The 27,700-nt window shown below is 43.9% G+C and overlaps 4 protein-coding genes across 11 annotated transcripts in view; all 4 read left to right on the plus strand.

Annotated features, from left to right (window-relative positions):
* Positions 1 to 2,595, plus strand: part of arhgap27l (Rho GTPase activating protein 27, like) — a 28,831-nt gene extending 26,236 nt beyond the window's left edge. For all 3 annotated transcript variants that reach the window (XM_056400552.1, XM_056400553.1, XM_056400554.1), the window contains 2 exons: positions 99 to 204; positions 290 to 2,595. In XM_056400552.1, the coding sequence (XP_056256527.1) occupies positions 99 to 204; positions 290 to 467 (284 nt within the window). In that variant the 3' untranslated portion in view covers positions 468 to 2,595. The remainder of the gene's footprint in view (positions 1 to 98; positions 205 to 289) is intronic.
* Positions 2,596 to 2,712: 117 nt separating this feature from the next.
* On the plus strand, positions 2,713 to 5,392 carry ccdc103 (coiled-coil domain containing 103). 2 transcript variants are annotated; one of them, XM_056400563.1, is made up of 3 exons: positions 2,713 to 2,976; positions 4,220 to 4,371; positions 4,849 to 5,392. In XM_056400563.1, exons 2-3 carry the CDS (start codon positions 4,223 to 4,225, stop codon positions 4,967 to 4,969), a joined length of 270 nt encoding a protein of 89 aa, XP_056256538.1. In that variant the 5' UTR covers positions 2,713 to 2,976; positions 4,220 to 4,222; the 3' UTR covers positions 4,970 to 5,392. The 2 variants fall into 2 exon arrangements, with proteins under 2 accessions (XP_056256538.1, XP_056256537.1); XM_056400562.1 differs by lacking the exon at positions 2,713 to 2,976 and adding an exon at positions 2,983 to 3,725.
* A 358-nt stretch (positions 5,393 to 5,750) lies between these two features.
* On the plus strand, positions 5,751 to 23,792 carry abi3a (ABI family, member 3a). 2 transcript variants are annotated; one of them, XM_056400556.1, is made up of 10 exons: positions 5,751 to 6,319; positions 6,984 to 7,124; positions 8,697 to 8,867; positions 10,843 to 11,031; positions 17,209 to 17,267; positions 17,402 to 17,455; positions 18,752 to 19,056; positions 20,250 to 20,393; positions 22,460 to 22,588; positions 23,106 to 23,792. In XM_056400556.1, exons 2-10 carry the CDS (start codon positions 6,993 to 6,995, stop codon positions 23,267 to 23,269), a joined length of 1,347 nt encoding a protein of 448 aa, XP_056256531.1. In that variant the 5' UTR covers positions 5,751 to 6,319; positions 6,984 to 6,992; the 3' UTR covers positions 23,270 to 23,792. The 2 variants fall into 2 exon arrangements, with proteins under 2 accessions (XP_056256531.1, XP_056256530.1); XM_056400555.1 differs by lacking the exons at positions 5,751 to 6,319; positions 6,984 to 7,124; positions 8,697 to 8,867; positions 10,843 to 11,031 and adding exons at positions 13,618 to 13,828; positions 21,085 to 21,219.
* A 287-nt stretch (positions 23,793 to 24,079) lies between these two features.
* LOC130184589 (cytolysin tenebrosin-B-like) lies at positions 24,080 to 26,677 on the plus strand. Of its 4 annotated transcripts, none has more exons than XM_056400557.1 (4): positions 24,080 to 24,918; positions 25,011 to 25,135; positions 25,317 to 25,411; positions 25,943 to 26,677. In XM_056400557.1, the coding sequence occupies exons 2-4, from the start codon at positions 25,058 to 25,060 to the stop codon at positions 26,358 to 26,360; spliced, it is 591 nt and encodes a 196-aa protein (XP_056256532.1). In that variant the 5' UTR covers positions 24,080 to 24,918; positions 25,011 to 25,057; the 3' UTR covers positions 26,361 to 26,677. The 4 variants fall into 4 exon arrangements, with proteins under 4 accessions (XP_056256532.1, XP_056256533.1, XP_056256536.1 ...); XM_056400558.1 differs by having other exon boundaries at positions 25,071 to 25,216; XM_056400561.1 differs by lacking the exon at positions 25,011 to 25,135 and adding an exon at positions 25,168 to 25,216.
* The last annotated feature ends 1,023 nt before the right edge of the window (positions 26,678 to 27,700 follow it).

A 27,700-nucleotide genomic window follows, 5' to 3' on the forward strand; every position in this document is an offset into this window, starting at 1 on the left:
ACACACAACCTACAACATGTGACACAATGAGGGGTGGGGGGGTCGTTGTGCATAAGTGACCCCGCACCTGAAGCAGCTCTGTGTTCATTTCCCTGCAGAGGTCCCAGACTACAGCATGAGAGTTTCCTACATGAAGGACCTGGTCCGGACTCTGCCGCTGCCAAACCACGACACCATGGAGCTGCTGTTCAAACACCTGCGCAGGTAGGTTCAACCTGAGGCTTCTTAGAACCAGGACCAAAAGACCAAGACTGGTTTTCATTCATCCACCCCCACTCTCTCTCCCCAGGGTGATCGAGCACAAGGACTCCAACAGGATGTCGGTTCAGAGCGTCGCCATCGTGTTTGGACCCACGTTGCTCCGCCCCCAGACCGAATCCGCCAACATGACGATCCACATGGTTTTCCAGAGCCAGATAGTGGAGCTCATGCTCAACGAGTTCCAGACCGTTTTCTCCCAGAGTTAGGAGGAACCTCCTGGAGCTCCTCTGGGACCTCAAGCACCACCAGAGAACATCCTGGAAACTCCTGGAAGGTCCTGAAAACCCCATGAGAACTGCCAAAAATCTTCCAAAGTGTCAGAGACCTAAACATAACCTCCTCTCAGATTCAAGGTCACGGAGCATTGAACCCTGGACCTGCTGACTACATGGTCCCCCTTCCAAACACTGAGGCCTGAGCAGTCCAGGTAGAACGTGAGCAGTGCTTCTCTTTCAGGGCAAAAGACCAAACAGTACAAGTTCCAGATCCATTTAGGAGCTTGTGGAACCCTGGACCCAAACACATTCTCCTCTATTTTAATACATATACAAGTTCATAAAGGATTAAACATGGAACGTGTTGAGCCCTGTGTCACCACTGTGTCTCCAACAGCCAGAGTACAAACCTAGAAACCTGAACTGGTTCTGAAACCTTCTTTTGGATCATCGGTTTTCTTTCAAGGCAACAGACCAAACAAAACACATTTTTTCTTAGCAGCCGAAAACCCTACCATTCTCACTTTGAGCAAGAACTGTCCCAACAAGTTCCAGATTCCCCTGGAATGCTCGAGCTCTCTGGACCCAAACTCTTTTCCTATTCATTTATTTGAAATCTATAGATTTCAGAGTTCGGGGGGGTTTGAACACCTCCTACTTTTTCTTTTCACAACGATTTGAACCTTCAATAACACAGATAGACCCTGAATGGATCCATCTAGAACCCTGGACTGGTTCTCAAACCTAAACCAGTAGACAGACAAATCACAGCCTTTTGGCACCTGAATAAAATCATGAATAGAACCTCATAGAACTCTTACTTGACCCACATCTCACCACCAGACCCCCAAATCTCAAATGACCCAAGAGTAACTGGAATGGATCTGGAACTGGGACCAGATCACACCCACAAAACACAAAACATCCCGACCTCTCGACCTTTGTGTCCCGTGTGACTGTGCTTTTCTGTACCTGAAGGTTTATTTTGGAATCCAAATGTCTCTCGAGCTTATTAACAGAAATCGTGAAAAGTCCTTCTGAACTGAACAAACAGCATTTGCACACTTCCAATGAACAGAGCTTAGGTTTTGGGTTGACCCCCCTGAACAGGAACACACTGTGGGTTTATGTTTGTGGGCGTACCTGTGGACACTACGTGAACCTGCCTGGTTGTCAGAGGAATTAGATCAGACTTATTCTTCACTCACACATCGAGCCTGAGAACACGAACACACTGACTCAGAGTCAAACTAATTGAAAATATAAACTCTTGTTGGTCCTTCTGTTCAATTTTCTCTTATTTTCAATCAGTGCCTTAGAATTGACCCTAACCCTTTCAAACAGGAAGTGTAAAGAGTCTGGAGTTGACACAGATTGGCTGGTCGTACCTGCTCACTCCCTTACACTCTGCCACTCTGCAGGTGTTGGTGTCAGATCGCTTGTTGTTCAGTTTTAGTTTAATTCTACTTGTTAATGTCCATGTTCAGGTTCTGGAGTCTGGAGCCGATGTGTACCCAGTATCAGTCTGTGCTACATTCACTGACTCTGGAAAACACAGATTTGCAGAACATGTTGATACCAAGTAAAAGTTTAACATGAAACTTTGTCGTATTAAACACTGCATCAAACTTTAGTCTTGATCCGGTCCTGATGATGTCATCAGTCAGTGACAGTGTAGATCCCACGTGTTGTTTTAGACTGTCGTCATGGCGATGGTATGCAATCACAAATCAATTGAGAAATGATCAAATTCTCTTGTGCCCACATCGTCTTTCTGCTAAGCTAGTAGCTAAGCTAAGGTAAACACACATGGATCTATGTGTGCGTGAATCTAAATGTGTATCAGGATGTTCAGAGGGCCGGGTCGTCTCCTCTGAGGGACTCCACAAGAGAACGTAGAGAGCCTAGAGTAGAACATGGAGAACAAGAGCTTTTACAGTGTTTCAGTTTGTCTTGGGGGAACATTTTACTGCTGTTGTTTGTGTAATGGTGAATAATCTGTACAATGTTGTATGTTTTTATAGTTTTGACTTTCTATGTGTTCAGAACAAAGTTAACGTCACCAGACTGTACATAAGAGGGTATTTTACTGACTTTAATAAAGAGGAAACAGTGTTCAGTCTGTTTCCTGCTGTATGAAACCACAGCTGCTGCTCCGACACAGTGTCCAAATATCAGGTTTGGTTGGTGGTGTGGTTACCATGGCAACTGTGTTACTGCCAACTCTCTACAAACAGACAGAAGAGGAGGGGTCACTCAGTGCCATTTGTTCTGGGATGTTAATGTGTCACGTGACACAACATAAAAACCTGCTGTGAGACCAGGACCACTTTATTAGGTACACCTCTATGAGCACTGAGTGGTGAGCTGCTGTGGGCGGAGTCAGCAGAAACACCGTTTCACACCAGCGCTTCTCAACCTTCTTCAGCTCGTCCCACAACGACCCTTAAACAACACAGAGGTCAAACAACAGGATCTCAGAGCGGTGAACGGTCAGGAGGTAGATAGATCTCTGATTCACCTTCTGTCTCTGGCTCCTTCCTCGTCACTTCCTGTTTCTAACCAGCTGTCTGTTCTGATTCCAGTGTGTGGACCGGGGTCATAAACATGTAAACAGGGATAGATTTTTATATTTTTATATATATTTTTACCATAATTTTACAGTTTGTTGAACCACTTGCAACACGTTCGCGGCCCCACAGTGGGCCCCGGGCCACAGTGTGGGAATCACTTTAAAAAATACCCACAAAAAAAAAACTAACATCAGTTAAAGTTTCACTTTACTTTGAATACTTTCACTTTACCTGCGTCAAACACTTTTACTTTGGAACTACATGTGTTCAACCGTTGAACTACCGTTTTCCTGCGCACAGGCGTACCGCAGCGCAGACTGTATTACTCCGCAGATCAGCTGTGTGAGTCACACAGAGCTGAACGGAGGTGGACGTGTGAAGTAATACAGACAGCAGGTGGTTTACACACCTGGACTGTGTCAGACTGTGACGCTGCTGGACTCAGAGACCTCAAGTCCAGGTGTCAGGTCCGGCGCAGACACGTCTCTTTATTTAACGTTGAATCCGGACAGAGACGAAGAGACAGACTGAGTCACTCTGCTCAAAAGAACTGCACTGCGCAGGCGCGGTCCGGTAGCCAGTTGTCATGGAGACGGTTTGTTGTTACTGACCCGCAAAGAGGCTGGAAACACCTGAACACACAGACCGAGAACACGAGTAGATAAAACTAGTGCAGGTAAGATGTTTAACTCACCTTTACCTGTCCGCTGAGCTAACGTTAGCCCCGAGCTAACGGAAGCTAGCTGCCGTTAGCCATGGTTGTATTGCGTTAGCCCAGGAGCTAGCGTTAGCCACTCAGCTCCGTTCAAACACCATGTTTCTTTTAACTGGGACACAGACGGTTCACCTGCAGAATTCACCTGTGGATCTATGCGGCTCATGTGGGAGCTCAGGTGTGTCACTGTGAACAGCGGCTCAGCTGCGTTCACTGACAACACGTTCACTGCTGTTTGAAACAGCGGGGTCACCTCAGGTGTTCCGGGACCGGGTTTACACCGTGATCCGGATCCAAGTGAAGAGTCTCAACACATCAACAGTCTGTCGTCATGGACACAACACGTGACTGACAGGCCGCTCACCTGGTCTCATGGACTGATATTTGACTGAGACATGAACCTGTTGTGATGAACCAGCTCCATGTTATTTAATGTTACTGTCTGACATCATCAGGTGATGGCGATGTCAGAGCGTGATGTCATCGACTTCTCGGCGTTGGAGCGCGAGCTGCAGGCGGCGGTGGAGTCTGAGCGGAAACACCAGAGAGAGAACGAGGCCAAACTGAGAGCAGTCAGCCAGGGAGTCGCCTCCTACAGGGAGTTCAGGTAACTGCAGGGGTCTTGAAACAGCTCCAGGACTTTCTAGGACTCATTGAAGGAGCCCTCTGCTGACCAAAGGATCCCTGTAAAGTATCCTGGAACTCCTTCAAGGACTCCTGGAATGTCTTTAAAAAACCCTGGAGCCTTCAAAATCATCCTTGAAATTCCCTCAAGGATCCTTTAAGTGTCATGTAGGAATGCAGCATCGTTCTGAACCAACTAACTACAATACCCAGAGTGCTTCAGAAGTGTCCTGGGATACCTCAAGACTTCCAGGAGTCTACCTCAAGACTTCCTGGAAATGTTTTGGAGGACTCCAGAACTCCTTGAAGGAGTTTCAAGAAACTCTCAAAGGCTCTCAGGGTCCTTCCAGGTATTTCAAGGGGCCTTGAGCGAGCTCCTTGAAATATTGTTAAGGTTAATATTCCAGGGTCCTGGAAATGTAACCAAGCTGACTCTTACATGTGATCTTGTCTCTGTCAGGGACCTGGTCTTGACCTGTCACCTGAAACCTCTGGACAAGAAGGACAAAGACAGAGCTCCACGGAAACAACCCTGTAACCCTGTTGCCCCGAGCAACGCGGAACCAACAAGCCATTGTTAATCCTAAACTTCTTTACTGTTATCTCATTTAAAACATGTTGCTGTCCTGGAAAACCTTGTTTCTCCAGCACTTAAAAACTTTCCAGGAGCTTTCAACTCAGTTCTGGAAGTTTTCCTGCAGTGACTCAGTGTGAGCATCAGGTGGAGCTGGAGGACAGGCACTGCAGCTCAGCTCTTCTCAGTCTGTGTGAATGGGAGACATGTTTTATATGAACTGAAGACACCCAGGACAGAGACAGAGACAGTGCTGAGTCTGGGTTTTTCAAAATAAGACACAACAACCAAATGAATGCAATGTAGAAAACAACATGCAGCTGTCAGATGACAGGAAACAGAAGGGTGAATATTTACTGGTTATTAAAGTATTTTCTGTTTGTGTTTAATAAACTGACGATCCTTCATTAATGAACTGACTCTGTTCAAACTGACTCTGAGTCACTTTTTATAAACTATTTATTTCTATGAACTTATTTGCTCTGATGTGAAACAGGAAGTGGTTTATGCTGAGCAGGTTCAAACACAGAGGAGGAAACACAGAGGGAGGTCTCACTCTGTGTATTTATGGAGTAAAGACTGAAGGACTCCCCAGAATGAGTTCAGGGGTCATTTCAGACTCCAGAGGCCACTTAAGGTTTCTCTGACTGTTTTCAAGGTAACGTCCTTGAACAGCTCCAGGAGTTCTTGACTTAAATGACTTTTGGCAGAGTTTCCAAAGTTTCCAGGAGTCTAATGAGGATCATTTGATTCCCTGAGGGGATTTAAACTTTCTTGAAAAATTATAAAACCCCTTTTTTGGGGCGTCGAGTAGCTCAGTTGGTTGAGCATCCGCCCCATGTGTAGAGGCTACAGTCCTCGCTGCAGTCGGCCCCTTTGCTGCACGTCATCCTCCCCCCTCTCTGCCTCCCCATTTCCTGTCTCTCTCTACTGCACTGTCAATAAAGGCACAAAAAGACCGAAAAATAACAACAACAAAAACAATTATAAAACCCCTTTTAAATTGATCTAAGGGTTCTTCCAGGATCCTTGAGAGGACTATGATTGCCCTCAAGAACCCCCCATAAGTCCTAGAAAGGTGTCCAGGTGTCTTTGAACTGCTGATCAGAGTTTCAAGGATCCCTCAAAAGTTTCCAAGATGTGATGATCCGTGTTTGGTCGAGAAGACGTTTCCGGTAGTAGTGTGTGGAGTGAGTCATCTGTCAGAGCAGAGACGATCTTCGGCTGCAGGTTGATGTTCGTGTGAGCGGAATCAAACCCGCGGCTCTGATAGACAGAGACAGACACGGAGGAGACATCAGACTCCACAGTTCTGCTTTCCCGCGGGTTTGTTCTCTTTCTTCTTCTGCAGCTTCAGGTGAGTTTCTCTCTCTCTCTCTTCAGGTTCTTCTTCGTTCTTTGATTTGAAGTGATGAACGCGTCGCGGCTGCTTCACGTGCAGGAGTTTAAAAACCAATAATCATTTATTACAGATGTCAGAGCTCCTCATCACATTCAACCGGGTTATTAGAGTTCAGGCGGGAAAAGTCCTGAACATGTCGGTGAAGTGAAACTGTAGAAAATAGGATGATGAGTTCAAGTTCTCACTGTGACCTGAAGAACACGAAGCTCACGAGCTTCTGATGATACATGACGTGCTAGTGACGTGAGTCAGGTTCCAGTTCAATTAGTTTAATGTCTGTTACCTGGACTCTGAGTCTGCAATTAAGTTTGGATTGACTGATTGATTGATTGATTGATTGATTGATTGATTGATTGATTGATTGATTGACTGATTGATTGATTGGTGCCCAGAGTCCAAGGTGAACCTTCAGATTGTTTGTTTTGATCAACAGTAGATGAAGATGATTTAAGGAAAAGCAGCAGGTCGTCACATGTGAGAAGCTGGAACCAGGAAATGATTCAAACTGCTGTCACAATAATTAATTTTTCGATCAATCACCTTATTGATAGCTGATGATAGGTGATTTAATCAGTGGTAAATCTTTCAAATCTAAATCTACTTTTGTTCGACTCTTCAGACTGAGATCATGAAGGATCAGAACTTTAAAGACGAGGTGATGAAGATTCTGGAAGAAGCTCCGAGCGCCAGGAGAGCTCTGCTGGAGAACTACGACAACCTGCTGAGGGTGGCCGACTACTGCCACGACAACTACCTACAGGTTAGTACTGGTTAGTACTACCACTACTATTACTACTACTGCCACGACAACTACCTACAGGTTAGTACTGGTTACTACTACCACTACTATTACTACTACTGCCACGACAACTACCTACAGGTTAGTACTGGTTACTACTACCACTACTATTACTACTACTACTGCCACGACAACTACCTACAGGTTAGTACTGGTTACTACTACCACTACTATTACTACTACTACTGGCACAACGACTACCTACAGGTTAGTACTACCACTACTATTACTACTGCCACGACAACTACCTACAGGTTAGTACTGGTTACTACTACCACTGCTATTACTACTACTACTGGCACAACGACTACCTACAGGTTAGTACTACCACTACTATTACTACTACTACTGCCACGACAACTACCTACAGGTTAGTACTGGTTAGTACTACCACTACTATTACTACTGCTGCCACGACAACTACCTACAGGTTAGTACTGGTTAGTACTACCACTACTATTACTACTACTACTGCCACGACAACTACCTACAGGTTAGTACTGGTTAGTACTACCACTACTATTACTACTACTACTGCCACGACAACTACCTACAGGTTAGTACTGGTTAGTACTACCACTACTATTACTACTACTACTGCCACGACAACTACCTACAGGTTAGTACTGGTTAGTACTACCACTACTATTACTACTACTACTGCCACGACAACTACCTACAGGTTAGTACTGGTTAGTACTACCACTACTATTACTACTACTGCCACGACAACTACCTACAGGTTAGTACTGGTTAGTACTGGTTAGTACTGGTTAGTACTACCACTACTATTACTACTACTACTGCCACGACAACTACCTACAGGTTAGTACTGGTTAGTACTACCACTACTATTACTACTGCTGCCACGACAACTACCTACAGGTTAGTACTGGTTAGTACTACCACTACTATTACTACTACTACTGCCACGACAACTACCTACTGGTTAGTACTGGTTAGTACTACCACTACTATTACTACTGCTGCCACGACAACTACCTACTGGTTAGTACTGGTTAGTACTACCACTACTACTGCCACGACAACTACCTACTGGTTAGTACTGGTTAGTACTACCACTACTATTACTACTACTACTGCCACGACAACTACCTACTGGTTAGTACTGGTTAGTACTACCACTACTACTGCCACGACAACTACCTACTGGCTAGTACTGGTTAGTACTACCAGTACTATTACTACTGCTGCCACGACAACTACCTACAGGTTAGTACTGGTTAGTATTACCACTACTATTACTACTGCTGCCACGACAACTACCTACTGGTTAGTACTGGTTAGTACTACCACTACTACTGCCACGACAACTACCTACTGGTTAGTACTGGTTAGTACTACCACTACTATTACTACTACTGCCACGACAACTACCTACAGGTTAGTACTGGTTAGTACTACCACTACTATTACTACTGCTGCCACGGCAAGCTAGTTAGTAGTTTCCCTTTGTTTTCAGTCTTTGTGCTAAGCTAGGCTAACTGTCCTGTCTGCATGTGTTGCTGTCAGTCAGGTGACGGGAGTTTGAAGGCGTTGGAGGAAACTAAAAACTTCACCACCCAATCACTGGCCAGCATCGCCTACCAGATCAGCACTCTGGCCAGTAGCGTGCTGAGTCTGTTCGATGCTCAGACCAGTCAGCTTCGTCACATGGAGTCTTCCATCAACCTCATTGGTCAGGTGAGCTGACTGACACACACACACACAAACCTGCACAGTATGTCTGTGCGATATCCGCGTAACACGTAAGTTGAAGTGTAAAAAAAATCTTGTGGTTGTCTTGGTAACGACGTGTCTTTACTTCATCTGTGCATCAACAGTTTTTTCCTCTCGATTGTCTGTTTCTCTTTCTTCAGAATTTGTGCTGAGAATACAGATCCAGGTCGTGTGTGTGTGTGTGTGTGTGAGTGTGTGTGTGAGTGTGTGTGTGTGTGTGTGAGTGTGTGTGTGTGTGTGTGTGTGTGAGTGTGTGTGTGTGTGTGTGTGTGTGTGTTGTGTGTGTGTGTGTGTGTGAGTGTGTGTGTGTGTGTGAGTGTGTGTGTGTGTGAGTGTGTGTGTGTGTGTGTGTGTGTGTGTGTGTGTGTGAGTGTGTGTGTGTGTGTGTGTGTGTGTGTGTGTGTGTGTGTGTGTGTGTGTGTGTGTGTGTGTGAGTGTGTGTGAGTGTGTGTGTGTGAGTGTGTGTGTGAGTGTGTGTGAGTGTGTGTGTGTGTGTGTGTGTGTGTGTGTGTGTGTGTGTGAGTGTGTGTGTGAGTGTGTGTGTGTGAGTGTGTGTGTGTGGGTGTGTGTGTGTGTGTGTGAGTGTGTGTGTGTGTGAGTGTGTGTGTGAGTGTGTGTGTGTGAGGGTGTGTGTGTGTGGGTGTGTGTGTGTGTGAGAGTGTGTGTGTGTGAGGGTGTGTGTGTGTGTGTGTGTGTGTGTGTGTGATAGCGTGTGTGTGTGTGTGTGTGTGTGTGTGATAGTGTGTGTGTGTGAGGGTGTGTGTTTGTGAATGAATGAATGAATGAATGGAGCCTCTGTTTTCTCTCTGCTTTGTGTTTCACTTACTGTCATTAACAAAACTACAACAACCGTGCTGTGATTTAACCTGTGGTCTAACAATCTACACTCATCCATCCATGCATTCATTCATTCATTCATTCATTCATTTATTCATTCATCCATCCATTATGTATGATTGATAGTTTCCATCAGTGGTCTGGTCTCTGTGACTTGATCACTGAATGTGTTTGTGGTTGTTTCTGTTCAGTTCTTATTTGTTTATTATTATTATTATTATTATTATTTATTTTGTTAACAGTCTGAATCTGGTTGTTTCGTTATCAGTTAAGTGCAGATAATTATTTTAACTAAGTAATATTGTGGTCAAATAAGTGTTGTCAACAACAACAACAATAACTGAGGTTGGACACAACACAGAAATCATTTATTGCACTTTAACGTCAAATCAATAACAAAATAGTGAAATGAATAAAATCAATCACTTAAAAAGTATAAAAAAAAAGACAAAGAACGGGTTTCATTGTTTAATCAGAGAAATGTTTCAGTTTTTATTGTTTCTGTTTTTAACATTTCATAAAAATATCTTTCAAAACATGTTTCATTAAAATAAACAAGTTCAAGAATAAAACAGTCTCTGGAACATCAAGAGTCTTCATCCTGGTTTAACCTGAACCTTCCCCTCCTCTTCCTCTTCCTCCTCTTCCTCCTCCTCCTCTTCCTCCTCCTCGTCCTCCTCCTCCTCTTCCTCCTCCTCTTACTCCTCCTCTTACTCCTCCTCCTCGTCCTCCTCCTCTTACTCCTCCTCTTCCTCCTCTTCCTTCTCCTCCTCTTCTTCCTCCTCCTCCTCCTCCTCCTCCTCCTCTTCCTCCTCCTCTTACTCCTCCTCTTACTCCTCCTCCTCCTCCTCGTCCTCCTCCTCTTACTCCTCCTCTTACTCCTCTTCCTTCTCCTCCTTTTCCTCCTCCTCCTCCTCCTCGTCCTCCTCTTCCTCCTCTTCTTCCTCCTCTTCCTCTTCCTACTCCTCCTCTTCTTCCTCCTCCTCCTCCTCCTCCTCCTCGTCCTCCTCTTCCTCCTCTTCTTCCTCCTCTTCCTCCTCTTCCTCTTCCTACTCCTCCTCTTCTTCCTCCTCCTTTTCCTCCTCCTCCTCCTCCTCCTCAGACAGTGGAAATGCATAAGGAGAAAGTTTCTCGGAGGGAGATCGGCGTGTTCACAGCGGTCAGACGAGTCCCACGCAGCCACAAGATCCTCCCGCCTTCTCAACCTGCTGCAGTTACGCAGCCCCACCCACCTTACAGCCGCCGACCAATCAACTACCAGCAGCTGGACGGCCTGGGCCACGGCGTGAAGGTATCTCACACACATTACGGTGCTGTTATATGGAATATAATATCCCATACACAAATGTCATATATGTATATATATTGACTGTCCATACATAAAATTTACATACATATAAAAGTAAAATCACCTCTGTAAAAATTATACATTAAAGCTTTTAAAAATTGGAATATGTCTATCACATATGAAACTGTATGTTTGTGTTGTAGACAGATGTATAAATGTATATGTTGATAAACAGTCTGAGACACTGTCCCTGAATGTGAAGACACATGTTTAAAATTCATGAGAATAACATATAGAAAAAAACATATAACATGTTTATAGTATGTTGTTTTAATATACATACATATATAAATTTAATATATATTGTTAACGTATGCTACCAACATGTTTTACAATATAAAAATTCTTCATCAATATTTGAATATATATACATTTACAAATTTATTTCATATATGTTATAAACATATATCTTCACATATCCAGGGGATATAGCATCCCTAACTAGCTTCACTAACCGCAGCTCCTCCGTTCTCTTATTAACCAACCGGTTCAACAGACTCATCTGAAAACTGAAATATAATTTACCAAGATGTGTGTGAACAGGACAGATTAGAGTCGAGCTGTCTGGAGTTAGTCATGTCGCTACATCACTGCAGCTCAGTCAGCTAGCCTGTCACAGGCTCTGCTGTGATCACGAACAACAAGCAGGTGATTCATGGGACTTCCTGTGAATGTAGCTAACGTTACATAGCAGCCAACAAACCTCCTGTTAGCGTTAGCCTCTCTTGGGGAGATGTTTGCTAGTTGGTTTAACAACGTACAACTTTTCTTGATGTTGAGCAGCTGCAGTGTTTATGAAGTGACACTCCGTACATCTACTGTCACACTGACAACTTCCTGTTAACTTTTCCCTCCCCTTCACCATCACTTTTTGCCGCTCGCTTGTTACACACTGCCCTGATCCCTACAGGAGCTACGCTATGCTAACATTAGCTTGTGCGTCCTGTGAAGAATGAGGAGAGGGTCCAGGAGGATTCGATGCTCTAGATAACGTTGGGTGTTGTGATCACACAGTGTGCAAGTGAAAATCATTCGTCGCCCATTAATGATGGCACTCATAATCTAGTGAATGTAGGGAACACTGCCGTACTAATGCCACCCGGGGGTTGACCCTCTGAACTGCTGTAGCAGTGATGGTTCAGCAGAGACTCAGAGAGCGTCTGACTGAAGAGCAAAAACAGAAGTGCAGTTCTGTTGTGAGTCTGAGGCGATGCTGACGGGAAGTGGAGGTGATGCTGACAGGAAGTGTCGGCGGCTGCAGTGAACCACAGAAGCAGAAGTGACTCTCTGTAAAAGTTCCTCATCTCACTTTATTGTCTGAACACTCACTGAGTGGAAGGATCATTTCCTCCTCAGTCTCAGACCTGCAGATCTACAGCTCTGAACTGCTGTACACTGTACCGCTGTACACTGTACCACTGTACACTGTACCGCTGTACGCTGTACTGCTGTACTGCTGTACCACTGTACCACTGTACACTGTACACTGTACCGCTGTACTGCTGTACTGCTGTACTGCTGTACGCTGTACTGCTGTACTGCTGTACCACTGTACCACTGTACTGCTGTACAACTGTACACTGTACCACTGTACACTGTACACTGTACACTGTACCGCTGTACACTGTACACTGTACTGCTGTACACTGTACCGCTGTACTGCTGTACACTGTACCACTGTACTGCTGTACCACTGTACACTGTACCACTGTACACTGTACACTGTACCACTGTACTGCTGTACGCTGTACCGCTGTACACTGTACCACTGTACACTGTACACTGTACCGCTGTACCACTGTACACTGTACCACTGTACACTGTACCACTGTACACTGTACACTGTACCACTGTACTGCTGTACGCTGTACCGCTGTACACTGTACCACTGTACACTGTACCACTGTACACTGTACACTGTACCACTGTACTGCTGTACGCTGTACCACTGTACACTGTACACTGTACCACTGTACTGCTGTACACTGTACGACTGTACGCTGTACACTGTACCGCTGTACTGCTGTACACTGTACTGCTGTACCACTGTACACTGTACCGCTGTACTGCTGTACTGCTGTACCACTGTACCGCTGTACGCTGTACTGCTGTACTGCTGTACCACTGTCCTCTTCCTCCTCCTCTTACTCCTCCTCTTACTCCTCCTCCTCGTCCTCCTCCTCTTACTCCTCCTCCTCCTCTTCCTCTTCCTACTCCTCCTCTTCTTCCTCCTCCTCCTCCTCCTCCTCCTCCTCTTCCTCCTCCTCTTACTCCTCCTCTTACTCCTCCTCCTCCTCCTCGTCCTCCTCCTCTTACTCCTCCTCTTACTCCTCTTCCTTCTCCTCCTTTTCCTCCTCCTCCTCCTCCTCGTCCTCCTCTTCCTCCTCTTCTTCCTCCTCTTCCTCTTCCTACTCCTCCTCTTCTTCCTCCTCCTCCTCCTCCTCCTCCTCGTCCTCCTCTTCCTCCTCTTCTTCCTCCTCTTCCTCCTCTTCCTCTTCCTACTCCTCCTCTTCTTCCTCCTCCTTTTCCTCCTCCTCCTCCTCCTCCTCAGACAGTGGAAATGCATAAGGAGAAAGTTTCTCGGAGGGAGATCGGCGTGTTCACAGCGGTCAGACGAGTCCCACGCAGCCACAAGATCCTCCCGCCTTCTCAACCTGCTGCAGTTACGCAGCCCCACCCACCTTACAGCCGCCGACCAATCAACTACCAGCAGCTGGACGGCCTGGGCCACGGCGTGAAGGTATCTCACACACATTACGGTGCTGTTATATGGAATATAATATCCCATACACAAATGTCATATATGTATATATATTGACTGTCCATACATAAAATTTACATACATATAAAAGTAAAATCACCTCTGTAAAAATTATACATTAAAGCTTTTAAAAATTGGAATATGTCTATCACATATGAAACTGTATGTTTGTGTTGTAGACAGATGTATAAATGTATATGTTGATAAACAGTCTGAGACACTGTCCCTGAATGTGAAGACACATGTTTAAAATTCATGAGAATAACATATAGAAAAAAACATATAACATGTTTATAGTATGTTGTTTTAATATACATACATATATAAATTTAATATATATTGTTAACGTATGCTACCAACATGTTTTACAATATAAAAATTCTTCATCAATATTTGAATATATATACATTTACAAATTTATTTCATATATGTTATAAACATATATCTTCACATATCCAGGGGATATAGCATCCCTAACTAGCTTCACTAACCGCAGCTCCTCCGTTCTCTTATTAACCAACCGGTTCAACAGACTCATCTGAAAACTGAAATATAATTTACCAAGATGTGTGTGAACAGGACAGATTAGAGTCGAGCTGTCTGGAGTTAGTCATGTCGCTACATCACTGCAGCTCAGTCAGCTAGCCTGTCACAGGCTCTGCTGTGATCACGAACAACAAGCAGGTGATTCATGGGACTTCCTGTGAATGTAGCTAACGTTACATAGCAGCCAACAAACCTCCTGTTAGCGTTAGCCTCTCTTGGGGAGATGTTTGCTAGTTGGTTTAACAACGTACAACTTTTCTTGATGTTGAGCAGCTGCAGTGTTTATGAAGTGACACTCCGTACATCTACTGTCACACTGACAACTTCCTGTTAACTTTTCCCTCCCCTTCACCATCACTTTTTGCCGCTCGCCTGTTACACACTGGCCTGATCCCTACAGGAGCTACGCTATGCTAACATTAGCTTGTGCGTCCTGTGAAGAATGAGGAGAGGGTCCAGGAGGATTCGATGCTCTAGATAACGTTGGGTGTTGTGATCACACAGTGTGCAAGTGAAAATCATTCGTCGCCCATTAATGATGGCACTCATAATCTAGTGAATGTAGGGAACACTGCCGTACTAATGCCACCCGGGGGTTGACCCTCTGAACTGCTGTAGCAGTGATGGTTCAGCAGAGACTCAGAGAGCGTCTGACTGAAGAGCAAAAACAGAAGTGCAGTTCTGTTGTGAGTCTGAGGCGATGCTGACGGGAAGTGGAGGTGATGCTGACAGGAAGTGTCGGCGGCTGCAGTGAACCACAGAAGCAGAAGTGACTCTCTGTAAAAGTTCCTCATCTCACTTTATTGTCTGAACACTCACTGAGTGGAAGGATCATTTCCTCCTCAGTCTCAGACCTGCAGATCTACAGCTCTGAACTGCTGTACACTGTACCGCTGTACGCTGTACACTGTACCACTGTACCACTGTACTGCTGTACCACTGTACACTGTACCACTGTACTGCTGTACACTGTACCGCTGTACTGCTGTACTGCTGTACCACTGTACACTGTACACTGTACCGCTGTACACTGTACCGCTGTACTGCTGTACTGCTGTACCACTGTACACTGTACCACTGTACTGCTGTACACTGTACTGCTGTACACTGTACCGCTGTACTGCTGTACTGCTGTACCACTGTACACTGTACCGCTGTACGCTGTACACTGTACTGCTGTACACTGTACTGCTGTACTGCTGTACCACTGTACACTGTACACTGTACCACTGTACTGCTGTACCACTGTACTGCTGTACCACTGTACACTGTACCACTGTACTGCTGTACACTGTACTGCTGTACACTGTACTGCTGTACACTGTACCGCTGTACTGCTGTACTGCTGTACCACTGTACACTGTACACTGTACACTGTACCGCTGTACTGCTGTACTGCTGTACCACTGTACACTGTACCACTGTACACTGTACCACTGTACACTGTACTGCTGTACTGCTGTACCACTGTACACTGTACACTGTACACTGTACCGCTGTACTGCTGTACTGCTGTACCACTGTACACTGTACACTGTACACTGTACCGCTGTACTGCTGTACTGCTGTACACTGTACACTGTACACTGTACCGCTGTACTGCTGTACTGCTGTACCACTGTACACTGTACCACTGTACACTGTACACTGTACACTGTACCGCTGTACTGCTGTACTGCTGTACCACTGTACACTGTACCGCTGTACTGCTGTACCACTGTACACTGTACCACTGTACTGCTGTACTGCTGTACCACTGTACACTGTACACTGTACACTGTACGCTGTACACTGTACTGCTGTACCACTGTACACTGTACACTGTACCGCTGTGCTGCTGTACCACTGTACACTGTACCACTGTACACTGTACCGCTGTACTGCTGTACTGCTGTACCACTGTACACTGTACACTGTACCGCTGTACTGCTGTACTGCTGTACCACTGTACCACTGTACACTGTACCACTGTACTGCTGTACCACTGTACACTGTACCACTGTACCACTGTACCGCTGTACGGTGTACAACTGTACCACTGTACCGCTGTACGGTGTACCACTGTACCACTGTACCGCTGTACGGTGTACAACTGTACCACTGTACCACTGTACCGCTGTACGGTGTACCACTGTACCACTGTACCGCTTCTGTCCAGACTACAACACAACCCCAGAGTTTTGAAAAAATAAAACCTGTCCATCAGGGTTTTCAAAATAAAACCTGTCCATCAGAGTTTTCACAGTAAAACGTGTCCAGTAGAGTTTCTGAAAGTCTCAGTTTGTCTGAAGACTGTGAGTCGTGTGGACGGAGGAGGACACGTAGAAGAAGTTTTAACCGTAGTCCTGTGACCCCCACAGTCTGGTCTGTTTTCACTGCTCACTCTCTTTCAGTGAATGTTCTGGAGTTAATCCGTCTCAGGACTTCACTTCAACTTTGACTTCAGCTGCTTCACAACATTGATGTGACCGTGTTCTTGTGTTTGTGAGTGAAATGTTCCACAGGGAGTAAAGTCTGTTCTACTTGTTCTAGTGTATTTTATTGTTCAGGATTCAAATCCTTCACTGAAGTGAAAGCCCCAACAGCACAATGTGAAGATACTTTTAACACACACACACACACACACACACACACACACACACACACACACACACACACAGACAGACAGTCTTTGTTGAGCGTGGGAAACTGTGTAAAGAGACTAATTAGAGTTGCTGAGGCCTGAGAGGCTCTATTGATGCTCACTCTGTTACCCCCCCCCCCCCCCCCCCCCCCCGTTACCCCCCCCCCCCCGTTACCCCCCCCCCCCATAGGTCTCTGGGAAACAGTCGGACAGAACAGGAACGATCCGTAAACATGGAGCCTCCATCAGGTTCAGTTTGATTCTACTGTGTGTGTTAATGACAGCTTCTCCTTTCACACCGCACTCTCTAACAGGAAGTCTGTGTGTGTGTGTGTGTGTGTGTGGTGTGTGTGTGTGTGTGTGTGTGTGTGTGTGTGTTTCAGGTCCAACAAACCTCCAGAGCCGGTCCAGTGCCCGGTGGCGCCCCCTGGCAGCAGGTAACAAAGTTTGTGTGTCTTTGCGAGGCCTGATTGAGGACAGTCAGTCAGTTTTCTGTTTTTTCATTGGTGAAATAAACGTGACACAGACAGACAGCAAATCAGTCTGCACAGGGGTAAACATAAACACAGACATAAACTAAACATAAACAAAATAAACATAAACCAAACATAAACTAAGCAAAGACATAAACTAAAAATAAAAAACATTAACAAAAATTAAACACAGACATAAATTAAACATAAACAAACTAAACATAAACTAAACATAAACAACATAAACTAAACACAGACATAAACTAAACATAAACTAAAAGTAAACAAAATAAACATAAACTAAACATAAACTAAGCACAGACATAAACTAAACATAAACAACATTAACAAAAATTAAACACAGACATAAACTAAACATAAACTAAACATAATCGAAATAAACAAACTAAACACAGACATAAACTAAACATAAACAACATAAACTAAACATAAACATAAACCAACTCAACATAAACATAAACTAAACATAAACAACATTAACAAAAATTAAACACAGACATAAACTAAACATAAACAACATAAACTAAACACAGACGTAAACTAAATACAAACTAAAAATAATCAAACTAAACATAGACATAAACATAAACATAAACTAAACATAAACAAACTAAACACAGACATAAACATAAACATTAAACAACCCAAAGCAAAAGACTCTTGTTCACCATAGAGTCTGACAGTCATCAGACAGTTCTCACTTCTCTTTCTGGACCAGTCATTGTCAGTTTTCCTTCGTCTGTGATGGACGATATTTGAACTTAATCAAACACGTCGCTCCGCTGGATCAGATGAACAAAGGGAGAAAACAAATCAGAAAATAAGTAAATAAATCAGTTAAAAAAGATTCAGAAGATTATCTTCCATTCCGGTGTTTCCCTGCAAAGTGAACAATGACATTTTCAAACAGAAAATTCTGGTTCTGGGACAAACCTCATTTAAAAACCCGACGATTCCAGTGTCTGAGCTGCTCATTAAAAATAAAAACTCCACCAAAGAAGCAGAAAGATGAAAATTTTAGCAGATGCTCAGTGTTGGTTCGTTAGCTGCTGATTCAAGTCAAAGGTCAGACGAGCTGAATTCACCACAGAGACGAACTCAGAATGTGACTGAGGTGAATAAGGAAACACCTGTCGTGGCTAACTACCTATATATACTATCAGTATTATATTGATCTATATGTGTATTGATTGTATTGATCTGTGATCTGAATTGTATTTATGCTGTTGTTTCTCTCAGCTCCAGTTTTGGGAAACCTGTAGCTCCTCCCACCATCCCCACCACCTTGCAGGCTCCACCTGAGTGTGACATCATTACCACTCTGCTGGACGACGCCCTGAGTCCTCCTGCAGCAAATGAAATGTTGGCTTGGGAAAATGAGGTCATCAACACATCTGCCCCGCCCCCTCCACCTCCTCCGCCCAATTTGTCAGGGGCTATTACCCCCCCGCCCCCACCTCCCCCTCCCCCTCCTCCCCCTCTGTCAGAGGCTCTCACCAATCATAATGCTCCGCCAGCAGCCCCGCCCCTCAGCCTTGAGACAGGTGAGGACAAAACAAAAACAGTTTGTTTATGAATAACTAATAAAAAAACATTAAATCATGATTAAGTAACCTGGATTAAATAAACCTGGATTAGTTCAATTTAAATTAGCTAAACCTGAGGCTTGTACTACGGAGCAGGATTTGAGGTCATCATGAATTTCCGCTTGGTAATAAATATAGCATCCATCCATCCATCCATCCATCCATCCATCCATCCATCCATCCGGTAACTTCAGTTTTAACTCTGAGTTTTTAGTCCTACGACGGTGGTTCACTTGTTACTGGGGTAAATCACCATTTCAACGCTGACCTCCTAACCTGGCGCAGGTTAACTTCAGAGGATCAGATCAAAACCTGTCAGCCAAACTACTGACCAATCAAATGACTGGAAAACCGAGTCATCATTCCTACAGGATCCAAAAGAGTTTACAATAAAGTGATCAATAATAACAAGCAGTAGATATAAGATATAAATCAGTTGAATAGTTTTCCTGTTTGAGTCTTTCCATGTGTCACTCTGGTTTTTAAAAAAAAGCTTCTAAAAAAAATCACAGTTTGAACAGTTTGTTCATCATCAGACAAAAGAGCAAAAATACTCAAATGTAATGATAATTCATGCATTTATTTACAATATATCATTAGTCTGACTTTAACAGAAATTATATGTAGACATGGATATAATATTTTTTTATTCCAGTCATGTGATCATATTTACATTTCACCTCGTTGAATATCACTTGTGGACGTGGTTATAACCGAAACAACGATGTTGCTTATAATTAATAACTCCGCCTCTTTCACATGAACGCGATCGTAACCGGACATGTAAACCCAAGGTTAACTGAGTCAGCTGATAGGCAGCTTCGCAGTACAGGTTATCAGTATGGTCGAAGTTAGGTTCAGTCAAGCCAGATTACTAAAAGTTATCCTGGGTGTGTTGAATTTGCTTCATAGTACAGGCCTCTGGATTGGTTAAACCTGGTTTAGATAACTATTGCTTAGATCAATCAAGATTAGTTATATTTAGACTAGTGAAACCTGGATTAGACAAACTTTAGTTAATTAACCCCTGGTTATTTAAACCTGGATTAGTTACAACTGGTTCAGTTAAATCCTTCATATCTCTATGTAAGCCAATCACTGGTCCTGATGAGTGACATCACAATGACATCACCTCTCCTCTGTCTCCTCAGTGGTGGAGGAGAACTGCTTCCCACCTCCCTCTCCTCCCCCTCTCCCTCCTCCCTCTGATGACGACATGTTCCTTCCACTGTCCAATGATGGCTCAGAACTGCCAGCCCCGCCTCCTCCACCTCCACCCAGCCAGGAAGTTGACGGTACCTGTGTGTTCCTGTCTGTACCTGTCTGTCTGATTGTCTCTCAGTCTGTCTCTCTGTCTGTCTGTCTTTCTGTCTGTCTGTACCTGTCTGTACCTGTCATCTGTCTGTCTGTCTGTACCTGTTTGTTTGTCTGTCTGTACCTGTCTGTCTGTCTGTACCTGTCTATCTGTTCTGCTCATGAACAAAGTCATAAACTAAAACATAAAAGTGACAGTTCACATTTTACTGAAGTTTAAACCTTTAAATCAGTTTTCCAGGAGCCTTGAAAAGGTTCCAGGAGTCATGGAGTTCCCTGACAGGAACAGAAAATGTTATATTTCTTGGTCTTTAAATCTGCGTCACACATGAACAGAAATACACAGAGACAGTTAAAGACTATTTGTTAGAGAGTTCAGTGAACCAATCTCAAATAAAGGATTTATAATGAAGCCTCACATGAACAAAACTGCACATGGTCAGTTATCAACAAACGACTCACACTTTCTGCTTAATTCAAACCCTTTTAATAAAGATTATTATTATTTTTAGTAAGGAGTCATTGAGTAAGTCCTGGTAATCTCAAAAAGAGAATCAGGAGCAGCACGTTCCAAACTCCACTCACTTTAATTTAAGGCTCTGGTGATTCACCGAACGTCCCCGAACAACGTGAAAATGTTTGTACTTCTTCTTCTCTGGTGTTTTTCTTCAGTGGCCCTCCCCTCCAGGAGGAGTCGCCGCCGTCGCTCACCACCCACCACTCGCTCTCTCTCTCTGAGGGTCCGCTCAGGCCCTGCCTCCCGCTGCCGCTACACACGCTCTCTCTTCCTGCCTGCTGTCCAATCACGTAAGCCGACGGAGGACACCGGTGTCGTCCAATAGAAATTCAGTTATGCTATATTTAATCAATAAGATGTGGTATGGTAGAGAAAGAAAGCAGGTTCCAGGAGTCCTTGAGAAAGTTCTAGGGGCTCTCAAGAGGTTTTGAGGAATTTTTGTGTAAGTACGAGGGACAGCTGAGGAGGTTCTAGAGGTAATCTCAGTTCTTCAGGAAATTCCAGTAAGTAAGTTTTAAGGTCCTTGGAATAGTTAGCAAATAACAACAATAACAAGTAGCCATGACCCTTGAGTGAGTTCCAGGTGTCAATCAGCAGATTTTAGTTTAGGTTTGAGATGTCCTTAAGAAGGTAGAGAACTTTCAGGGGTGCTTGAAAATGTATAAAGAGTTTTCAGCAGGTTCCAGGAGCCCTGGAGGAAGTTCTAAAGTCCTTCAGTAGGTTCCAGACATCATTAAGGATTTGGGGGGGGGTCCTTGAGGACACCAAGAAAATTTATATGAGCATTAATAATGTTTAAAGGGTCCTCAAGAAGGCTTCAAGGATCATTGAGAAAATTCCAGGCAGGTTTTGTAGGTTCTGTTTTCTCTGAGTTCAAGGACTGTGAGTAGGTTCAGAAGAACGACTCAAGGATTTGAGGAAATTCAAGGGCTTTGAGGAGATTGCAAGAGTCCTTGAGAAACATGGAGGGGTTCTTGAGTGAGTGATAGAAGTTCTTATAGTGCTTGAAAAATGTCTAAGGTCCTTGATTAGGTCCCAGGACCAGCAGGCCTTTTACAGTCTGAGGATCAGAGATTGTCTCTGCAGACAGATGCTCACTCTGATGTCCTGACTCAGCTTCTCTCTGTCTGTCTGTCTGTCAGTGATGATCCCCCCTCCTCCCCCCTACCCGCCCCCCCATGCTCCTCCTCACCCTCCCCCCTCCTCCTCCTTCACCCTACTCCCCCGCTCCTCACCTCGGCTCTGCTTACCTGCTCGCCTCGAACACCTGGGTAAGAAACAAATACTGTGGCTGGTTAGTTAGTTATTGAATACTAGTAGTACTAGTCGTAGAAGTAGTACAACTTTAGTAGATACTCATGGAGGATTACTTGTAGTACTGCATGACAGTCTCATACTATCAGAGTATTAAAGCAGTAGTACTACACATCAGAGTAGCAGCTCTGCTGTTTCCTGTCATAGCTCCGCCTCCTCAAACCTGATTGGTCGATCACAGCTGTCACTCACAGGACCTGTGTGCTGTTCTCTTAGATCTGGAGATCCCAGCCCCACCCCCCCCTCTCTTATTGGACGATGAGGGTGGCCTTGATGACATCATACCGCCCCTCCCTCCACCAGTGGACTATGACATTAGCGCCCCCCCGAACTACCTGGAGAAAGGTACTACTATAGATCTACAGATATAGATCATATAGATATAGATCTACAGTAATATATCTACAGATATAGATTACAGATATAGATCTGACATAAATAGATCTACAGATATAGATCTACAGTAATAGATCTACAGATATAGATTAACAGATATAGATCTGACATAAATAGATCTACAGATATAGATCTATCGATGTATCTACAGAAATAGTTCTGACATAAAAAGATTTACGGATATAGTTCTATAGATATAGATCTACAGAAATAGATCCACAGTGATAGATCTACAGATATAGATGTACAGATATAGATCTACAGATACAGATTTATAGATCTTACAGACATATACACCAGGACTAAAGGTTTACTACACTAAAGAGAGATCGGATCTTGATGCTCTTTGGGTGACGACATCACTATGACGACGACAGTTACACAGCAGAGCTCCACCTTGTGGCTGACGTAAATACTGCAGGCTGTTTGTACGTGTCCTCTAACTGCACTTCTCCTGTGTGTCCAGTGGTGGCGCTCTACAGCTACGAGGCCACGAAACCCGATGACCTGTCCCTCACCGAGGGTGACATCATCTACCTGATGCATCGCCATGACGATGGCTGGTGTGAAGGATTCCTCAATGGAAACCAGGGCTTCTTCCCACAAAGCTACGTCCAGTCATGTGGCTAGCTTGAAGCCCCGTCCCCTCTCTGTTGCCATAGGAACAGATCAGTGTTACTCAGTGTGTATTTACCTCTGCTGCCCCCAGAAGGGAAACACAGGAACTGACACACATCCATAGAAATGTTTCATTTTCACAGTTATAATAGATAATAATATATAAATAATACTTTTCAGAAAACATGGATTCCTTTACATATGGACTCTATTTGAAGCTGCTTTAAATCCATTAGTCCTGAAACTGTTAATCAGTCAATTAATCAATAAATCAGCTGCCACGGAATCAATGAAAATCAATGGTCAACAGATTTAATCAATGATTAATAGTCGTTTTTAAACTTCCCTGGTTTAGCTCCAGGTCTGTTGTTTCCTGTGACAGTGAACTCAATGTCGACACATTATTGGATAATGAAAATAATTGATCATTAAATGTTTTAAACTTTAGATTAAATTTTTATTTGAATGTAAATATAAATACAAATTTATTGTCAACTAATCTGCTCAAATAAAAACAGTGATGATGGTGATGAAACATGGTGACGTGTTGATGAAGATTAACAAAACAAACAAATATTTCTTTGACATAAAAATGTTTAAAAGTTTATTTTCTAGTTTTGTGTTTTATTCTTTTACAAACTGATTTTTCTACTGTAAATAAAAAGAGTTGATCAGTATCTTTATTGAAAGTCAGAGTTCAGATCTTTGATCAGATTAAAACTTTAAGTTCTTTTTACTGATATTACCTCTGTACTTGTACTTCAGTACCTTCTTGAACGCAGTACTTTGGCTGTGCTGTGGTGGAGCTGTGTGCCTGTCAGGCTGGACTGAGGGCAGCTGCCCCCTGCAGGACTCACACACACACACACACACACACACACACACACACACTTCAAACTGAACCTGGGATCATTTACTTCACTTGTATCTGAGACTGCTCGTATCGGTGATCAATTATTCACATCACATTCAGATGATCAATAAACTCATCGATCTTTGAATCAATGTTTGTTGTTTGTTGATCAAACCACTTTAAACCAGTGAATACGTTAGTTAGTTAGTTAGTTAGTTAGTTAGTTAGTTAGTCCTCAGTGTTTGCTGAGAGGAGCTAAGATTAGCCAACAGGTTAATGAGGTCAGCCTGCAGGGGGCGCTCACAGCTTCTATAATGATTATAGATACAGTTACTGTAGCACCTGCTCCTCTACCTGAGTGACATCACTGTCCTCTCTGTTCTGTGATTGGACAGACTGCCTTTCCCCTGGTGTTTCTGATAACCTGAAGGACAGGTGTAACAGTGTATGCTGTTACTCAGTCAGCCCCGCCCCCTGTCTTCTCTCTTTAATAAGAGTTGTGATAAGTTCATGAGGGATAATTACTTATTTATTTATAATTGGTTAATCATAATTAAAGCTCTGACTTGTTCTCAGTGATTCACTCTCTCCAGCTTTTGTTTTTCTAAAATCATGTTTTCATCATGTTTTTGTTCCTGTTTCCGACAGATGTTTCCAGCTGCAGACATTTCCTGTCCTGGACGTCCCGCCCTGTCAGAGAGACGAGAAGCTGCTTCAGTCTGCAGCTGCACCCCGAGCTGGTCTGAACTGGTCTGAACTGGTCTGAACTGGACTGAACTGGACTGTAGGACCTAGTCTCATCACGGCTGTAAGTCTGCATGATTTAAATATGGACTGTACATGTTTATATTATTGATGTACAGTATATCATATATATACATATGTATCTTTCTTATTTAGAGTGTGTAGATGAGGAAAATATTTGGAGTGGTCAGGATGAACGGTGAATGTTGTTTCCAGTATGTAAACCAGTGGAACCAGTGGAACCAGTGGAACCAGTGGAACCAGTGGAAGTGTTTGATGTGGTGAAATGAAATATCGTCTCTTTGTGTTTCAGTCCAGTTTCCTTTCCATACAAACTCTGCAAACACATACGCAACTCTAATGTAATCAATCAGTCTATTTATCAATCTATGAATCTATCTATCTCTGTCACCATGATGATAACGATGATGAAGATGATGATGAAGATGTGTCTGTGTGCAGGTTGATGACACCATGAGCAGCAGGAACTGTCCAACCCGTCAGTGCAGTATTGAGCTTCAGAATAAGAGCTCGATGTTCACCCTGTGTAACCCTCAGTGAGTATATACCCCCCCCCCCCCCCCCCCCCCCAGAATCAGTGGGTAGATCTTATTTGACTGTACTGACAGGAAAACTTGATATACAACTGTACATGCGTGTGAAGCATCACCGTCAGCACAGGAAAGCATGGTGGGGGAGTGGGTGGGGGCTTCTCAATCCATTCTGTGAGAGAGGAAGTGGAGGAAATCAGTGAACTTCCTGTGTTGTTACCTGGGCAACAGGACCACAGCCTGAGAGCTCGGGCCTTCACTTCCCCATCAGCATTAAAATATAGAATATAAAAAGAAAAGAAAATCATAAAAATATGAAAAACAAAACATAATAATAATAATAATAATAACTTTCCCAAGGCCGCTTATACAAATAAATAAAACATATAGATGAGAACAAGACGAGGTAGAATAATCAGAAATCATAAAAATATAGAAATATAAAAATATCACCATCGGTGACCTGACAGGTGTGAAACACCTGGTTCTGTTTGTCTCTACATGCAGGTGTCTGATCTCACCTGTGTCTTGTTTCAGTGTGCACACTGTCAGCGGATCATGTGACGCACCGTTCCCGCCCACCCTCGGCCCGTCCGAGTCCGGAGGCGCTCTGTTCGTCAAGAGTCCTCACGCAGCCTGTGGATCAGTGGGGGTGTTCACCTATGACCTCCTGAGCGAGTCCACGCAGCAGTACAGGGGCAGAGTGGCCGTCATGTTCTCCGTCCCCTATGACTTCAACCTGTACTCCAGTTGGTTCGCCGTGGGGGTGTTCGGCCTGGACACTCACTGCGACCAGCATCTCTACGAAACCATGTACTACAACACAGAGAGAGGGTTCGTCAGGGGCAAAGCCAAAGGGTCCAGTCTGAGCCACAGAGGGAGTCATGTGACCGTCAGAGCCACCATGTCCGACAGTTACCGAGCTGTTGTCAAGGTGCAGGTGTGCAACAACTAAAACCGGCTGTCTCCTCCATTAATCCCAGTTCTCCCAGAGACAGGAAGCCCAGTTTAGGTCATCTGATAAATCTGCTTTTATTCTATAATCTCACTTCCTGTCACCTTTCTGTATGAACGCTGTCAGGCTACATGCTAACCAGGATTTTACTGTTCTGTGTTTCTGTGTTGACGAGACATTTTCCTTTTCACTTAAATCATGTTTCATCTGAGAAACAGCAGCAGTCAGTGAACGCCACAAACAACGTAGAACCTTGTCTGACTGTGGAACCAAAGAACTCAATGTTTAATTAATAAAAGACCTGATCAATAATCATATTGATAAACTGTTGGTTCAATCAATGAATTTGTGAGATAATTCAGCTCTATTATGAAAAATGATTCAGTTCATTTTTATTTCCCTCTGTTCCCCTCGTCTCCTCAGAAAGCCCCGCCTCCCACACACCTGCTCCCGCCTGCCCAGCATCAACAAGATAAACAACAACATTACAACAACTACATTAACACAGTGTAAACAGTGGGAGGAGTCAGATATTGAAATATATCAAAGTTAACCTGTTGAGGGGGGGTGCCTCGCCTCGACAGACATACCCAAAGTAGATTAAGAATAACTCCACAGGGGCGTCGTGTAGCGTAGTGGTTTAAGCAGGCGCCCCATGTGTAGAGGCTACAGTCCTCGCTGCAGTCGGCCCCGGTTCGAGTCCCGCATCGGACGGCCTTTCACTGCATGTCTCTGCCTCCCCGTTTCCTGTCTCTCTCCACTGTGCTGTCCATTAAAGGCATAAAAGCCCAAAAAAATATACTTAAAAAAAAAAAAAAAGACCATCAGGTCCATTTGCAAAAGCTTGGTCACTGTGGATAGGTAAGACCTCAGAGAACTTATTCCATGTGTCAGTAACATTGTGACTGTCACTATAGCTGAGTAAATTGTTTAATTGTTTAATTTGTAAAGTGGATAACACCATGATAACAAAGATGCACTGGGATGACCCTGATTTCATTCAGCAACTTCATGACTACACCTGTAACAATGCAGGTGTCAGATGGTCAAATTCAGACAAACGTCACATTTAAATAAATAAATACAAATAAATAAATATAAATTTGATAAATCAATAAATATAAACCTGATAAATCAATAAATATAAACCTGATAAACCACAAAGCACGAATTCTACAAAGGTTTGAGTCGGGATGGGGCTAGGCGGACTCTCCATTGGACACTTGGATAACCAAGGTGCCCAAAGTGTGCCAAAGGAGTTTTTACCTCTTGAATGGAAATCTGGCAACAAAATACTGATGATTTCCACTACAGGAGGCCGTGAGCATATACAACCCCCG

The sequence above is a fragment of the Seriola aureovittata genome, chromosome 17 (genome assembly GCF_021018895.1).
Source record: "Seriola aureovittata isolate HTS-2021-v1 ecotype China chromosome 17, ASM2101889v1, whole genome shotgun sequence".
Classification (NCBI taxonomy): domain Eukaryota; kingdom Metazoa; phylum Chordata; class Actinopteri; order Carangiformes; family Carangidae; genus Seriola; species Seriola aureovittata.